The sequence below is a fragment of the Talaromyces proteolyticus genome (assembly GCF_021365285.1).
Source record: "Talaromyces proteolyticus strain PMI_201 chromosome Unknown BGW36scaffold_6, whole genome shotgun sequence".
NCBI classification, from domain to species: domain Eukaryota; kingdom Fungi; phylum Ascomycota; class Eurotiomycetes; order Eurotiales; family Trichocomaceae; genus Talaromyces; species Talaromyces proteolyticus.
Genome location: NW_025764282.1, coordinates 1774125 through 1789299, shown reverse-complemented (window position 1 = coordinate 1789299; position 15175 = coordinate 1774125). Strand labels below are relative to the sequence as shown.

Genomic DNA, 15175 nt, shown 5'->3' with positions numbered 1-15175 from the left:
TAGTATTTATTTCCAAGTAGCATGTACCTACGCCCTGTCGTCATTACATAACGCTAATCGAGGAAATAACTTCATCGCATTCCCAAAGTTAATTTTATCCCTTAGTTCCTGATCCATCTCATACCCTTCCAACTCCTCCAGGAAAGCCGGGTAGGCTGTTATCGGCGCATATGGGAAATCACTCCCATACAGAATATGATCCGACGGCACCAACGCCCGTAGCATGTCTAAAACCTGCGGGGAGGAGCTTAAAGCTAGGTCAAAATGGAAGCTGCGGAATGCCTCAAGTACTTCAGCATGCGTTGTCCCCATGCGGTGCGAGACGACAAAATTCGGCGCCAATTTCATGGGGGTTGCGACGCGCGAGATGATATAGGGGAGTCCTCCGCCCGCATGCGACAGGATTACCTTGCAGTCCCGGTACTTGCGGCGTGTTCCGTTGACGATCATGTCCATTGCTGTGCGGGTTGTCTCATGGGGATAGTCGATGGCCGGCTGCGGGAGCTTCGGGTTGATAGGATTAGTATCGACTGGGTGCGTGGGATGGACGAAGACGACGGCCCGTCGTCTGTTAAGTTCCGCCCAGATGGGCTCGACATCGGGATGGCCGAGATATGTGTTGGAGTGGCCATACCGAGTGAAGAGCGTGACCCCATCAGCACCGAGTGTGTCCAACCCGTAGGCAATCTCGGCCAGGGCATCTTCTGTATCGAGGATGTTGGGCAGAGAGACAAAGAACGCGAAGGACTGAGGGTCTTCATCGCGAAGTTTGGCAGAGTACTCATTCAACTGCCTTGCAAGCTTAGCGCGTGCATGGCGGTCTGGGAGAATACATGCCCCGGGGGCTGTGACCGAGACGACCGCAGTATGGACTCCAACGCGCTTCATCAGGAGCTTAGACGCCAACGAGCTCCATTTGGGGGTCGGCCAGCCACTGGGATCGCCCCCTTGTTCTTCGATTGCTGATTGTATGTTAGTTGATATCCAGAAGTTGTTCGCTTTCTTACCCTTGGCATAGAATGACGGCACGATGTGGTGGTGCGTATCAATCTTATTGATTGGAGGCGTATGACTCCATCCTATCGCCTTCTCGGCGAGCCAGTCCAAAGTGTGGTCGCTCATTGCGCTGAATATGCGTAGCTTGCAGAAATAGAGAAGGCTAAAAAGTGCTACGGAGATGGAGATAACGCCCAGCATGATGATGATTATTTTCACGATGTTGCCAACCCGCCACCATCAGCTTAAATATGGGCAGCCGGGATCATTCCGATGGCGGATTTCACGTGCCATGGTGTGATCCCAAAAGTTTCCGCGAGACTAGTACTCTTTCATTTCACTCTTTATTTTATATAAAGAGGTGTCTATATGAATCTACTCATACTGTAGAACCTCCGCTATGCTGCGGCACAGTGGCAGCACGCACCACAGAGAACAACTGATTCCGATCATGAGGTGTCATACTTGGTTAGAAGGATTAGTAGCTAGGAGAGGATAAATTTGAAAAATGGAACAAAGGTGTCCTATATCTCAGTGTCTCCGGTGTGAGGTGAGGTTATCCAAGGCACTCTTTGAAAATGTGCTTCCCACATTGAAGGAGCCACTCTTTACTGCAAACCCTAAACATGGAGAGCCAGGAAATTACAGCTTCGGCTATATTAACCCGACCGAGTTCCAGGGCTTAATTGGCTAGACTCCAGTGACATTCCCTTATAGCTATCCGGCATACTGGCAGTTTGATTTCACTAGCTTCCGAGTGGGAGTGACCCCAGACGTTGAACTTCCTATAATGGCATCACCGGCGCGTGCTAGTCCTTATGCTTGTGTGACTGAAACAGTTTCTAATCCTAATTTAGATACTGGAACGACTCTCCTCTACCTCCCACCAGATGTAGTTACTGGCTACTATACAGAAGTTGTTGGGGCTTTCTTCGATATTGACGAAGCTGCCTGGTTGTTCCTATGCACATCACCCTCGCCAGATTTTGTATTTGGTATCAGTGCTTATCGTAGTGTTGTCCCTGGTGACTACATCCTTTTATGAAGTGCTAGATGACAGCATTTGCCATGGAGGAATTCAAGTCAATCCAGAGCCAGATTCCTCATTTTCGGGAACATCTTTCTGAAAGCACGATTTGTCATTTTTGACCACGCTGGCCCTCCGTAGGGTTTGCAAATAAACTATGAGGGGAGAAATGATAGGTAAATACCTGCGCTGCTACAGGATGCTTTAAATGTTTGCTACTCGCCCTTTCTGATCACTTGTTGCTTCAATCTTTTAGAGAATATTCTGTCAAGCGTATGGAAGTCTTATACCTAAGAAAAGTCCGCCTTCATATGACTCATGAGGTAGATGTCAAATACTCCTATTCTAGCCTTCACTGAAATCCTACTTGTTAGATTCATCGGACGATGAGACCAGAGCCTATAATCATTTGAATAGTATATAGACATAATGGGTTTTATTATAGCGTAATAGTTGATTTAATCCAGCGATCATGTTATAATTTACAATACCCTGTTTTGCAATGTCAATTAATACGTTTCTTCTCGCCAGAGCTAAGTGAGACGTTGAGCCCAATTGGAATTCATCCTCTAGCAATAACCAAGCAAGCTGCAAACAGTGCCACTATCCAGATTATCTTCCACTTCCTCAACAACCTTCCCAATCACCAGTTCTGCCTCCTCCACGCATTTATCTGTGTCTGTAGAGGTGACTTTGGAGCAGATTGATTCCACCTCCCCGTGGACCACGGCGTCGACCTTCTGAATGATTTCGCCCGATATGCCATTGGTTTCAATAACACTCAGTGTTGCGTCGAGAGCGAGTTCGCACACATCGCACTGGATAGGGTTTGATGCTGCATCTGAAATGAAGGTAAATGAGCTGGAGTAACTAAAAAAGCATATCACTGCACAAAAATTGAAACGTAAACGCACTGGCAAAAATCGGCACAAGGCCTGCGAGAGCAAAAGCTAGTGTGATTTTCATCTTGGAAGACACAGAAATCACAAGGGAATGGCTAATATCCTTCTCTTGACTTTTGATTCTTGGGATTGGTGATCAAAAGGAAAGGTTTCCGGAGGTGATGGGTATATATGTAATATGTCCTAGGCTGATTTGGTTCTGAATCTATACTATATGTAACCTAGCCGGCGGTTGTCCGAAACCATGGATGGCTCTTATCAGCAGACCCATTCAAGTACTGGTAGTCTACGTCCTTACCTACCGCATGAGGAAGGTCAAAAGCAAACATCTAATAGGGCGAACTTCTAGGCGTCCAGGACTTCATCTCCCTATAGCCTTCCAGTTCCTCACTGGCTCGGGACCCAGGCCTGGATTGGATACAGTAGGTATCTGATAGCGTTTAATTGCCTCATTGCTTGTCTTGCTGAAGCTAGCGCTTGCATTGATTCAGTTGGAGGTTGCAATAGGTTTTTGTAAACAGCTTATTTTCAAAAAGTATGGAGTAGCTGAAAAAACTTAATGTGCAGTTCCTTGTTCCTACAGTAGTTTCTTTTAGATCTATCTGCTCCTCCAATAACGCAACGAATTTCATTCATGCTAACGCCGGGTCCCAGGACAGTTGGCACGCCATCTGATTCTAGGATTTGAATAACGTCCACGGTCAATCATTGCTGTTTTGGCTCTAGGCGGCAGCTAAATTATGTACGTATCCATTATCTCAACCCAGACCATTCTGGGAAGGGCTTAACACAATAAATTGCTCACCACCTGGCCTAATTTAGCCGTTGGCTGCCCTTCGCAGAAGGATCTAACAGATTTTAAAAAATTTTTCTTACTGACAAGCAACGCATTACAGCTTTATTTACTTTTTACTACACACATTATAATTAATACAAAAATCTATTCAATATTATAATATATTAGTTAGGCTGTCATTTGGTTCGGTTCTGGTCCTGAGTTTCTGGACCAAACCCAAAAGTTGGTCGGTTCGGTCTTGGTCCTCAATATTGAAACCAGAACCGAAGACCGAACGGTTCTGACTCTCTAAACCGAAACCGAACCACGCTAATAAAGAATCACTAATTATAGTTAAGATTGATGCGAGTCTAGCCTGGTTTTCATTTAGATAACCAAACTATATAAAAGAATTTTTAACTAGAGAATAGATATAGAAATATATATATATTTTCTTTATTAAATAAGCTGTATAATATAATTCAAAAAATATATATAAAAAATAGAAAAGATATTATTGTTATTTGAATAATTGTAACTCGGATAGACCCAGGGAGCATGATTAAGCCTAATCCAGCAGGACCGGGGGATTTCATGGATATCCCGAGGGTCGCGACAGCGCTGAATCTACCTCCATGCACCAAGTGTAGGACCGACATATTCACATACAGAACTTGCGGCTGCATCCCAAAAATGCATATGTATTTTGTCTTCTCCGAAATTTCCCAGGAGTCCGCAACCTGCTTCACAACTGTTCCGGCTCGAGGCCGGAAGGGATCCGGCTAGCAGTTTACTCGCACAACAGACAGCCGAGATGACAAGGAATCTTCTGCACTGACAGCTGGAAGCTCCCGAATGGCTAATGAACACTTGTACTGTAAGTGGACAGTTACAGCAGATATGATAAGAGGACATTTCTTCGTTGCCGTCTCTAGATTACATCCCTTCACTGCATTACCAACCGCGTTGTTGCGTCTCACACCTCCAATAAGATGGATACTTCGAGTGTTATAAGTATCCACGACCTAAGCGGCAGTTGGGTGATGGTAAGTCTACCATACATACCATCTAGGCAATATCCCACTAATCCATGGCCCCGGAAACAGGACAAGGACCGATCATCCAACCTCGATGGAGTATTCAAATTGGCAAGAAGTCCGATACCATGCTACAAGAATAAGCTAAGGAAATATTTAGCAAGGAATCGCCTGGATAACAAGGAAGGCGATTGCGGCAGCAACGACGACCCTGAAGATCACTCAGGGCTCCGACACGGATGGCTCTACATCGGCACGAACAGAATGGATGAGGTTAGAGCCTGCCTTGACTGGGGGTTTGAAGGGCATTCCGGAGAATCGTCCGTTGACGTGGGCCGAATTCGAGCACAACGACACCCTCTTCGGACCTGTCATTATCCGTAGTCACTATATCGCCGGGGTGAAAATTTCGGATAGACGATTCCGACCGGTTGTTGAGCTTCAGACCAAGGCTGCTGGGTCGAATGTTGAATCTTTTTGACTGAGATGGCCGTCATGAACCTGGAAGTTGAAGCTGTAGAGGAGACCGTAGAAAAAGCCTTCATTCACGACTTTGTCCGTAGCGTCAACTCTGGATGGGCGGCTGAGCAGGTACGCATACTGAGGACCTCTTGTTGTATCCAATACTCACTCGACGGGATTAGATCTGGGCAGTGGAAATAATTGGCGAAGAGCAATTCTTGACACGAAGGATTGTAGTTGTGAAAGGCACTGCTACCGAGCTTGCTCGCGTTTTCTACAGACGTGTATGATGGCGAAGGTTGATAAAGCATGACTTTTCAACAGGGTGAGCAAGTCTTAGTGCCTGCACAAAGTACTACGCTATAATGTAATATCGTGTAAAGCTTCTATAAATTTAACGATGTACCCTATAGACAATAGATACCATAGCCACCTACCCCGATTTTAGCTTCTTAGGCTTAAGCGGTCTCTGAAAAGAATGAACTTCTGCTATTTATAATGCAAATCAAGAACCTTCGAGCTCTAATTGATGGTTATTTTCCCTCTTTTAATGGCCAGCTGATATACTATGCTGTTATCGCCTCATGCTAGCACCAAGTATATAAGTACTATTGTTGCCAAACCTATTATCTTGGAGCTCGTATGACGATTTCAATATAGAAACCAGATTTTGAGCAAATTGGTAAGATTTTTATTTGAAACCAAAGGTTCATTTGTGGGAAGAATGGCTCAGTACCTTTAAACATCATCATTCAATTCAGTGGAATGAAATTGATGTGCGATGGAAATCCGATTGTACAACTGAGACCAGCGATACTGGAATATTTGCTCTACGGGATGCCGAATCCCCATCACTAGTTATAATTTGGATTATGAACAATATTGATGTCTCTTATTTATTCCAAGATTGATCACAGACCAAACAGTCCGTGGACCGTAAATTTGTTCTGAATCTCCTGTCGTGCTCCCCACTTCTATGACCGTATTCCATCGAGATCGACAGATTCTGTGTTCAAGAATGGATTTGCTAACCAGAAAGTAACCCACTACATAATATACACCGGGCTTCGAAGCAACCGATAAAAGACCAACGAATCAATGTAGGGAACAGGTTGCTGCTTATCTACTTGCTCAGCAAGCTAGATAGCACCTTGGCCAAGTAGTCTCTGAGATTCTGGAGAGACATGCTCCCCCTATCACTAGACTGTGCGATTCCCAAAATTCCAGAGCACAAAAGAGCCAAGAGCAATATCTGCGATGACGAACGAGTCGATGGCTTCACCCCTTTCTTTATACAGTTAGTATACCATGCCCGCCTAATGGTACGGAGTCGGGGAGCAAACCTTGATGTTCCAGTCGGACCATGTGGGAAAAAAGCTCCTCCACCAGTAGTGGCCTTGAGTCCAGGGATAGGACATGGAGTTCCACTTTTTGTCATTAAGATACCACTGTATCGAATACTATTAATGAAAGGTAGCAGATGACATTTCCCAAGCCAACTTACTGATACACAGCCAGCGTTCCAAACGCGTTTATTCAATGCGTCCTGCACCCAGTAAACGTAGTCATGCTCAGCCTTAGCCCTAAGTTCTACTGAAGCAGCATTTCCATCTAAGACTGGCTTCAAAACACGAAGAGCGTAGTTGATGGAGCTAGATTTAATCGTTAGACTCTCATTCTGACCGAAGAGAAGGAGCGGCGACATACTTCTCTGCAGCCATTATAGCGGACGTATGTCCAGTTGCAGCGTTGGGACCCAGGAGCATGAAGAAGTTCGGAAATCCACTCAGCACAGAGCAATTGTAGGCGGCTGGGCCATCATATTTAGCCCAGTGCTGTGAGATGCTCTCGCAGTTGCGGCCGACAACATCCATGTATGGGATAAATTTGTTGGTCTGGAAGCCTGTGGCGAGGACAATAACGTCCGCCGGGATGAAGCCTTTGTCTGTCTCGATGCCTTCTGCGGTGATCCTTTCGGTTTTCGCATCTGTCAGAAGGACTTTATCGCTATGGAGAGACTCAAGGTAACCGGGGTCGAAGATTCGTCTCTGAGGGTGAAATTAGCATTCGGTCTTGACTTGATGTCCAAAGCAAAGTGGAAACGGGGGACAAGAATAGAGACATACCTTGCATCCCACATCGAAGTCTGGAATAAGAATGTCGTGATATTTCTCTGGACCTGCTTCTCGCATGTACTTTTCTACTTGCCTTCGTCTTTTCTCCCTAAGTTTCGCTGCCCCCTTGGTCATTGGAAACAATCGAAAATCATTTTCAGCAATCATGAAAATGTGAAACCTATGCAATCTCATGGCTAGTGGGATATAGCGAAAGATCCATTGCAAAACCCAACTGTAGGAAAAGTTCGGGGCTGGGAATATCCAGTGCTTTGTTCGGACAATCTGCGTGACGGACTTCACCTTCTCATTGTTTACCAGCGCTGGCACAATTTGCGCAGCCGTACCTAGACAATGTCAGGTTATCTCCCTCCATTTGGGAAGGGAGGACATACATCCATTGCCAATAACAACAACGTTCTTCCCCTCCAAGTCTACGCTGTGATCCCACCGCGCTGAATGGAAGATATTCCCGTGGAAATCCAAAGTACCAGGGATTTCACATGGACGCGGTTCGACGAGTTGTCCTGTGGCTGCGAAGAGAATTTGACATTCATGGGTGTATTCTCTCCCGGTTGTCAGATCACGCAGGTAAAGAAACCACCGGTTTGCATCTTCGCGCCAAACACTACGGACAACTTCTGTGCCGAAGGTCATCTTAGGACGAAGATTGTAGGTATCCAACACATTATCGACATACTCGAGGATTTCCTGGTTTGATGGCATGAGCTTCGTCCAGTTTGGGTTTAGAGCAAATGAGAAGCTGTAGAGAGCGCTCGGCACATCGCAGCCGCACCCTACAGGAGCATAAGTTAAGTGCTTGGAGTGATAGCGGGGGGCTCATCACTGACCAGGGTAGGTGTTGATGTACCATGTGCCACCGCTCGTGGGATGTCGTTCAAAGAAGCGAATGTCTTCGAGATCATACCATCTCTTCAGCGTCGCACCCAGGGCAACGGCTGATAGTCCGGCACCAACACAGGCTATCTGGCTGTAGGAGGGAACTTCGGATTTGGAATACATATCGAACAGTGGTGTATACTGAATTACAAATACATTGCTTTCAAGCATTCTGATTTGGGATTCACATTTGGCTTAAGTATAAACTAAGGAGCCGAATCAAATCATGTCGGAACCCTTCCGAGCGCTAGATCCGTCCGAAGCGAGGTATAACATGTGCAAGGGGCCCCTCGTACTTTTGGAAAGGAGAAATTATAAGACAATATGGAGAATTCATATACATCGGGTCTGTTCCGGGTTTGAGGACTTGTTGGGTAAACGAGATGACATAACCGCTATTTTGAAACCCAGGTCTTGCGATTACCGGTGAAGTCCGTCCTCCATTTATTAAGTTATGATGCCACCAGCTCTCCAAAGAGTCAGGAAAACAATAGTACCTTTCCAAAGAACAAACGACCATGGATTCTTACTCGTATCTGCAGGCCGCCTGGACCGATGTTGTCACAACGCACAATCCAGGCACAATCGAAGTAATGGGAGTCATCTTGGCTCAGGTCATCGGATTTATTATCCCAGCAACGATCTATATGATGATAGATATCCTATTTCCGAAGTTCTCGCAGCGCCATAAAATCCAGGGTGCCCGTCGACAACCAACTCGCCAGCAAATCCTACACTGCGTTAAAGTCAGCTTATTTAACCATGCCTGGATAGTGGCGCTCCATGCTGCGGCGGTTTATTTCACCAATATGAGTATGAATCTCCATCCGATCGTGCCTCCTCTGAAGATCTTCGTTATTGATTTCGCCTTCGGTCTGCTGGCCCGAGAAGTATTATTCTACTACGTCCACCGCGCTCTACACCATCCCAGCATTTATGCCTATATTCATAAGATGCACCACAAATATACCGCACCGGTAGCATTCGCAGCCGAGTACGCCCATCCAGTTGAGCATCTTCTAGCGAATGTCTTGCCGATTACGTTGCCTTTATACCTTAAAGGCGCCCATATCCTCTGCATCATGGTGTTTACTGTCTTCGAGCTTTGGGAAGCGGCGGCAGATCATAGCGGGTATGACTTTTTAAAACTTCCGCCTGCTGAGCTGCACGATTTGCATCATGAGAAATTTCGTGTTAACTATGGGACGATTGGGCTGATGGACTGGATTCATGGCACTGATGTGGTGGGGTGGGATCGACATAAGGCGAAGCATCATTGAAGTGAACAAGGCTGGGTGGTTGAGTAAGAGTGCTTACACGATGTCCCTTCTCCCTGCTGAAGCCGACTGGGAGAATCTGGCATGAGAACGGTATTCAACGGGTTGGGATCTGAGAAATCTCAATTTATTTATATATAGATATAAATATTGATGATGTGGTAGTCAAGAATATCATTTATATGCATGAAAATGAGGTTCACGATTTGTACTAGACAACTGCATTACTTGGGAGATAGCTCGATTAAAACCAGTAGTCTCAGCCAAAACTATCAGGAAAATCAAGCCTTGTTAAGAACCCCAAATCATCCACACCAGACCCCATGTTAGCCGCGAAGTCCTCCCAATTGAAAAACGGGGTTTGCGTCAAGTCTCTATCCAGGTAATCCATTTGATCATGAGCTTGAGACATGTCATTTGGGGGTCGCGAAGTATCGACGTCCCGGCCTGTCTGTTGCACCGCTTGGCGATAAGCAGCCTGGAGAAATTGAAGGGTGTTACTAGCGGAGCGGCTAAATGTGGCCATGGATTCCAAAACAGCCGTCGCTTCTCTCCAGGCTTCTCGCGCTTTGTCCATGGTCAATGGATCAAGCATTGATGGGGCGGAGAAGGACATGAGTAGGACTACCGCGGCAGTTGACACATCTAAGCAGGAGATAATCAGTATTCAGCATAGAGAACATTGGTGCTAATGGACGACATACAGAATCCATTATACCACCACGCATCAGCGGCGTTGGTTTGATAAGTCTCATGGATTAGGTGGATAAGGTCGATGGCTGCCATCACGCATGCGGTGGCGCATTTACTACACATATACGAATATAGTGCACTCTGAGTTTCAAGGTTTTGGAATGTTGAGTTCTGTTGAAGGTCTCGTCCGTTTACAGTCTCTCGCTCCCTTACTCTTTCCGAGTAGAGCTGAGTGAAGATAGGACGGTAGAGGAGAAGATGGAGATGGATGTATCTGTATTACCAAGTAAGAAGGAGCTTATGAAACAATAGTGGGATGAACACACCTGGCACGTAGAACATTCCGCTGTTGAGCAATCGCCAGGATTGGCTCTCCATCTGCATAAACCACAGACTGTTCCGAGGTCCACTTAAGGAAAGAAGGCACATTGATCTCGAACAATTTCAGTTGCCTCTCGATTTCAAGGATAGTGTCCAGGCCCCCAAGGCTTTTAGTTGACGGATGCGATTGATCCCGGCGTGACTGGCCACGCCAAGCATAATATACATCTGCTAGGACTCTGTCCAGGATACCGTAAAGCTTAATAGCCTGGGTATAAAACGCCATCAGTGAAGACTTTTCATTTCCGTTCTGAGGGCAGGATATTTCCGAGTCGCTCGGTGGGGGGAGAGTGGCCAGATGCGTCGTCATACTTGGCCTGCCATATGTCATGCTTAGGGTACTGTGAGCTATGGATCAGCACAAGATAAATGGGATCAATCTATATTTCCAGGACTAACGTATCCATAATCACGCAGCCATGCCAAGTTCGCTGTCGAATATTAGATTCCAAAGGCGTCAATGTAGTCAGAATATCTGATTCGTGAAGTCCTAGCCCTAACGCAACCCTGCAGGCCACCCCAACGGAATGCCAGCATCGGCTGGGATACGGAGAGCTTTGAAGAAACACCGCCGTGATCAGTAGCGTTTGAACAACACCAAGCGTATTTATGTCGAGAAAATCGAGTCCAATAAAGCGCTTCGCACGGAGGAAGAAGGAATTCGAGACAAGCTCGACTTCTTCGGGCGCAATATCTGCAAACTGACAGCCTAGAGCAAAAATAACATTCAGTGCAGAATGAAAGACAATTGATCTAGGCCCGAATTCCACGCTTGATCCCAGTCCGATTCTCAAGTCTGTGAGAGGGATTTTGGGCTCATCTTCCGCACGCCAAAGATTCTGATAGGCCGCTTCAAAGGCTGGACGGTGGAAGAATGGATAAAGAGTATAGATGTGGTTGAAAAAGCAGTTTAAGAGGCTATCTGCCAATGCCCGTGGCGGCAGAGAAAAATCATCAAATCGATAGTCGGTGACTGTATCCTGAAGTTTACTGAACACGGGTTCGGGACGCGAACCACCTACTGGCCGCGAAGACATGGACTGCCAGGCAAAGCGCATGAGCGAAGCAGCAGATGAATTACCGTAGAATTGGGACCGAGCAGATTGGCGTCTGCTTTCAGCGCCTGGCGCTGTGATCTGGCCCATGCCCGTTATGTGTCCTTCGCCGTCATCGAATAACAGTGATTCATAGGGTTCTGCATCGTCCTGGCTTTTGTCTTGTTGGCTATGTGTGGTTGGCGGTCTGTGACTCGGTGCTACACCAACCTCGAAGCTTAGAGGCGTTGGATTCTGCTCAACAGCTTCTAGACGTGGATGGAGAACAGCTGGAGGAGATCGGGCTCCCTCCGCTGGCACTCCATCTTGCCTATTGGGTTCGCTAGGCAGCTCGTGTTGAGGGTTTGACGAGGTCTGGATGGAGACTCCAGCTCTTGAGCATGCATCTTCCAGTTCTCTGATCCGCTGACAGAGACTATGGAAATATCTATTTTGCGTTAAGATGCATCGAACGCGTCAATCCATGCATGTTCATAAAACTTACTCGCCCCTGCTCGCGGACCGGGCATTTTCCGCGTTGTAGACACACTGATCGATCCGGTACGATCGTCTCACACATGGTCCACAGATGGGCTTGATTCCGTCGCAGCGGGTCTTCTTCTCCCTGCACGAGTCGCAGGCCAATGCGACCTTGCGGCGTGCTGTAGTTCGTCGCTTCGGGTCCCCGGTGGCTTTCAGGGGCATGGCGTGAGGACAGACGAGATCCGGGCTCTGAAAGACTCTCGAAGGTTACCTATATAGGCTTATGACATATTAAATTAATATCTGCCGTGTTCTGCGGAGATGAGCTTCAACTGGCGATGCTTGGTAGGGATAGTTCTCGGTCCGGGATGGTTCCGGTTCTTTGCCCCTTGTACATAGGAATTTGGGCGGAGGAACGGGAGGGTTCCGGCTGGTCTCGCATGCTTTGTTCGGCTTTTCAATTGACCCATGTCAGTGAAGATGGTAAATAATTCTGTTGTATATCATTCTGTTGTATATCAGTCTTCGACCATAGCGCAGCTAAGAGCACAATGTTGAGGAATAGCCGGGATGAGCGCTCTACCTATCCCCAGTCGTGATGATTACAGACTATATTTTATGAAAGATTTAGGCATGATGCGTAGCATATCACCCCTCACAAGACTACGCTTTCTATTTACTCTCGCGTTCTTTATCCTGCCACGGGCGGCGTTCCGCATTGTAGGGGCCATGATACGTGCATGGCAAAAAAAGCTTCCTCTGGGGCCCTCCATCTGGAATGGATTTGCAGGCGCTCTGATGGCTAACACTCCCCCACAACAACTGCAGGCCATTTTGCCATCCACTATGGAGACATATGATGCATGGGTGTTGTCTCATGGGGCCAGCTATGCGGAGGATATTCTGACTGCTGACAATTCAACTCGTCTCCTGTGGCTTGGTCCAAAGAAAGCAAATAAGGTCGTCCTTTTTTTCCACGGTATGTCAAACCAGTCTCTTGTGGGAACGTTGCTGACCTCCAGTAGGTGGTGGATATGTAATGCCACTTTCTGACGGACATATGAACTGGATGTCGTATGTTAGGAAGAAGGCTAACAGCGCTGGGATTGAGCTCAGTGTATGTATTCTCAAATACGGTTCGTCGGAATTTCCCTCAAATAGAGATACATATTAACCGTTCAGACCTGATTCCTGCCAATCCGTATCCCAGGCAGATGATGCAGAGCATCTTTGCACTTAAACATCTCCTGGCTTTTGGGTATAAACCATCGGATGTATGTTGATGGCAGCACGATCTCCTTCAATTCAAGAATTGGCTTAACTCCTTATAGATTGTCTTCGGAGGCGATTCTGCAGGGGGTCATTTGTCTCTATGCCTCCTCGCTCATCTACATCGTCTCCGCCCTTCTCAGCTCACAACAGATAGCGTAATCGACCTATCGGATCCAATAAAAGGATGCTTCCTTGTATCTCCACTGGCATCCTTCAACTTCAATACCCCCTCCTATCAGAGATGGTTCAGTGCCGATGTTCTAAGCAGGAAGGTTGTGGAAGAATGGGGAGTCTATCTTGTGGAAAACTCCCCCTGGCAGGACGAGATTTCATCCGGGAATGGCTGGGGAATGGCTTTGGATGTTTCAGAGAGCTGGTGGGTGGGCCTTGATGCTGTCGATGGTATTCTGTTGACCGGGGGCTACGAGGAAGTTTTCAGTGACCACATACAACAGCTGGGCGAGATGCTGAAGAGAAATAGTAAAGGAGAAGTGACGGTACACATGGCCAATGAAGCCCACGATGGACCCTTGATGGACTTTTCAGCAGGTAGGCCTCCAAGTGCAACGACGAAGGCAATTACAGACTTTGTTATAGCTTCTCTCAAGGACTGAGCTATCATCCTTTTTAAACCGATTGGTGTAATCACAATGGCTGACTAGACCAACTATAATAAACAATCACTTGCCTAAATTTTTGAATACCGATCTTTCAATAGTATAGAATCCACTGTTACAATTCCAAAAGACAATGAATGTTGTAATGATCGAGGCAAGCAAGTCTTATATTGATAAATTCTGCTCTTAGTATACTTTGCCAGCTTTGTTACTGAGTATTTGATTTAAGGTCCAGTTAATTCATGTTCAAATTTTCTGACAGATTTATTTACTGAAAAAAGTAATTTCCATCACTGTAGATGCTAATGATAGCTGCGCCAACGACACTGGGTAATCTAGCAAGGGAATGATGTTCAACAACAGGCATTGTTGACAAACGATATCATTGCAACCTGACACAAGGTTAGTTGGCGCAATTTAATCTGTATTAAAACCCAAGGAAAACGCGTGTACTGACAAAGGAAACCTATTTTTTGGACGTGGGCTGTTCCAAGGGGGAGTTGATGCTGGATGCAGATAGTCCATCATCCGTGAACCAAGAACGGGAGCCTGCTGGAGTAGGTCGATAAAATCATTCTGTAACAGTAATTTATCCATACAATATGCTGCGTAATGCGCCAGCCAGTCAGCCAGATCATTATCAGGATGAATACTTGCAAAAAAAATACGCAAGACATCAATGATTGCAAGCTGGGCGTCTAGTCTCTCAGGCTTCCCGATATCAGCAAGGCGAGATGTGAGTTTCGAAAATACAAGATCCTTGAGCTGTTTGATTCCATAAATATCGCAAAAAATGTATAGCTGAACGTGAGCTAAGAGCGGATGATCATCACGAGTCAATTCAAGATCGGTGTCGGAAATCACGCTGTCCTTTTCAGCGCTTTCTTTAGTCGAAACTTCAGAGTTTTCTATGAAGCCGGCCTCGTAAACCGGGTCAGGATAATCCCCTCTGTATGCCCACTCAATAAACCGGGTAACAGTGCCTTCCGTCGTCTCTTTAAATTTATAAACACCATTCTCTCCTTCCTCGCACGGATGCTCAAATGCTGCTAAGATTGCTTTTGACTTTGACCCCAGAAGGGCTTTGTGTATCTTAAATGATTGCGTGGAATTTGCTGTACTAAGAGAGACCGTTTCTGAACTGAGGAATCTAAATAGTTATTGATGCCCTTGCCGTATAGGTATGCCACATAGTCAAAATAGCT

At 46.4% G+C, this 15175-nt stretch overlaps 8 protein-coding genes across 8 annotated transcripts; 3 read left to right on the top strand and 5 right to left on the bottom strand.

Annotated features, from left to right (window-relative positions):
- Positions 1 to 27: 27 nt before the first annotated feature.
- Positions 28 to 1183, bottom strand: BGW36DRAFT_407664 (putative 2-amino-3-carboxymuconate-6-semialdehyde decarboxylase; the record flags this gene model as incomplete). The annotated part of the gene is made up of 2 exons (XM_046219054.1): positions 1008 to 1183; positions 28 to 962 (listed from the first exon to the last, which is right to left on the bottom strand). Exons 1-2 carry the CDS (start codon positions 1120 to 1122, stop codon positions 28 to 30), a joined length of 1050 nt encoding a protein of 349 aa, XP_046072407.1. The 5' UTR covers positions 1123 to 1183.
- Positions 1184 to 2456: 1273 nt separating this feature from the next.
- On the bottom strand, positions 2457 to 3406 carry BGW36DRAFT_379264 (uncharacterized protein). The gene is made up of 2 exons (XM_046216189.1): positions 2938 to 3406; positions 2457 to 2864 (listed from the first exon to the last, which is right to left on the bottom strand). The coding sequence occupies exons 1-2, from the start codon at positions 2987 to 2989 to the stop codon at positions 2593 to 2595; spliced, it is 324 nt and encodes a 107-aa protein (XP_046072406.1). The 5' UTR covers positions 2990 to 3406; the 3' UTR covers positions 2457 to 2592.
- Positions 3407 to 4403: 997 nt separating this feature from the next.
- Positions 4404 to 5678, top strand: BGW36DRAFT_379263 (uncharacterized protein). Its single transcript, XM_046216188.1, has 4 exons — positions 4404 to 4746; positions 4898 to 5203; positions 5224 to 5328; positions 5382 to 5678. The coding sequence occupies exons 1-4, from the start codon at positions 4693 to 4695 to the stop codon at positions 5487 to 5489; spliced, it is 573 nt and encodes a 190-aa protein (XP_046072405.1). The 5' UTR covers positions 4404 to 4692; the 3' UTR covers positions 5490 to 5678.
- Positions 5679 to 6322: 644 nt separating this feature from the next.
- On the bottom strand, positions 6323 to 8336 carry BGW36DRAFT_295411 (uncharacterized protein; the record flags this gene model as incomplete). The annotated part of the gene is made up of 7 exons (XM_046211181.1): positions 6323 to 6403; positions 6543 to 6647; positions 6704 to 6851; positions 6907 to 7247; positions 7326 to 7660; positions 7709 to 8110; positions 8165 to 8336. The coding sequence occupies 7 exons, from the start codon at positions 8334 to 8336 to the stop codon at positions 6323 to 6325; spliced, it is 1584 nt and encodes a 527-aa protein (XP_046072404.1).
- A 395-nt stretch (positions 8337 to 8731) lies between these two features.
- Positions 8732 to 9493, top strand: BGW36DRAFT_427656 (C-4 sterol methyl oxidase; the record flags this gene model as incomplete). The annotated part of the gene is made up of 1 exon (XM_046220444.1): positions 8732 to 9493. The coding sequence occupies one exon, from the start codon at positions 8732 to 8734 to the stop codon at positions 9491 to 9493; it is 762 nt and encodes a 253-aa protein (XP_046072403.1).
- Positions 9494 to 9660: 167 nt separating this feature from the next.
- Positions 9661 to 12315, bottom strand: BGW36DRAFT_450367 (putative fungal-specific transcription factor). Its single transcript, XM_046221801.1, has 6 exons — positions 12104 to 12315; positions 10964 to 12046; positions 10510 to 10905; positions 10397 to 10457; positions 10195 to 10354; positions 9661 to 10135 (listed from the first exon to the last, which is right to left on the bottom strand). Exons 1-6 carry the CDS (start codon positions 12301 to 12303, stop codon positions 9750 to 9752), a joined length of 2286 nt encoding a protein of 761 aa, XP_046072402.1. The 5' UTR covers positions 12304 to 12315; the 3' UTR covers positions 9661 to 9749.
- A 336-nt stretch (positions 12316 to 12651) lies between these two features.
- Positions 12652 to 13967, top strand: BGW36DRAFT_427653 (catalytic protein; the record flags this gene model as incomplete). Its single annotated transcript, XM_046220443.1, has 4 exons — positions 12652 to 13060; positions 13107 to 13217; positions 13264 to 13355; positions 13413 to 13967. 4 exons carry the CDS (start codon positions 12652 to 12654, stop codon positions 13965 to 13967), a joined length of 1167 nt encoding a protein of 388 aa, XP_046072401.1.
- A 420-nt stretch (positions 13968 to 14387) lies between these two features.
- On the bottom strand, positions 14388 to 15119 carry BGW36DRAFT_296614 (uncharacterized protein; the record flags this gene model as incomplete). The annotated part of the gene is made up of 1 exon (XM_046211286.1): positions 14388 to 15119. A coding segment is annotated over one exon (732 nt), but the record flags the coding sequence as incomplete, so codon positions are not given.
- Between the last annotated feature and the right edge of the window lie 56 nt (positions 15120 to 15175).

Coding starts and splice junctions, on each gene's coding strand:
- BGW36DRAFT_450367 (XM_046221801.1), bottom strand. CDS start 12,303: ATGCCCCTGAAAGCCACCGGGGACCCGAAGCGACGAACTACAGCACGC. Junction 10,906..10,963: donor GGCTGCGTGATTATGGATAC/GTTAGTCCTGGA, acceptor CATAGCTCACAG/TACCCTAAGCATGACATATG. Junction 10,458..10,509: donor CGGAATGTTCTACGTGCCAG/GTGTGTTCATCC, acceptor TTGGTAATACAG/ATACATCCATCTCCATCTTC.
- BGW36DRAFT_379264 (XM_046216189.1), bottom strand. CDS start 2,989: ATGAAAATCACACTAGCTTTTGCTCTCGCAGGCCTTGTGCCGATTTTT. Junction 2,865..2,937: donor CCTTGTGCCGATTTTTGCCA/GTGCGTTTACGT, acceptor CCTTCATTTCAG/ATGCAGCATCAAACCCTATC.
- BGW36DRAFT_379263 (XM_046216188.1), top strand. CDS start 4,693: ATGGATACTTCGAGTGTTATAAGTATCCACGACCTAAGCGGCAGTTGG. Junction 4,747..4,897: donor TAAGCGGCAGTTGGGTGATG/GTAAGTCTACCA, acceptor GGAAATATTTAG/CAAGGAATCGCCTGGATAAC. Junction 5,329..5,381: donor CTGGATGGGCGGCTGAGCAG/GTACGCATACTG, acceptor CGACGGGATTAG/ATCTGGGCAGTGGAAATAAT.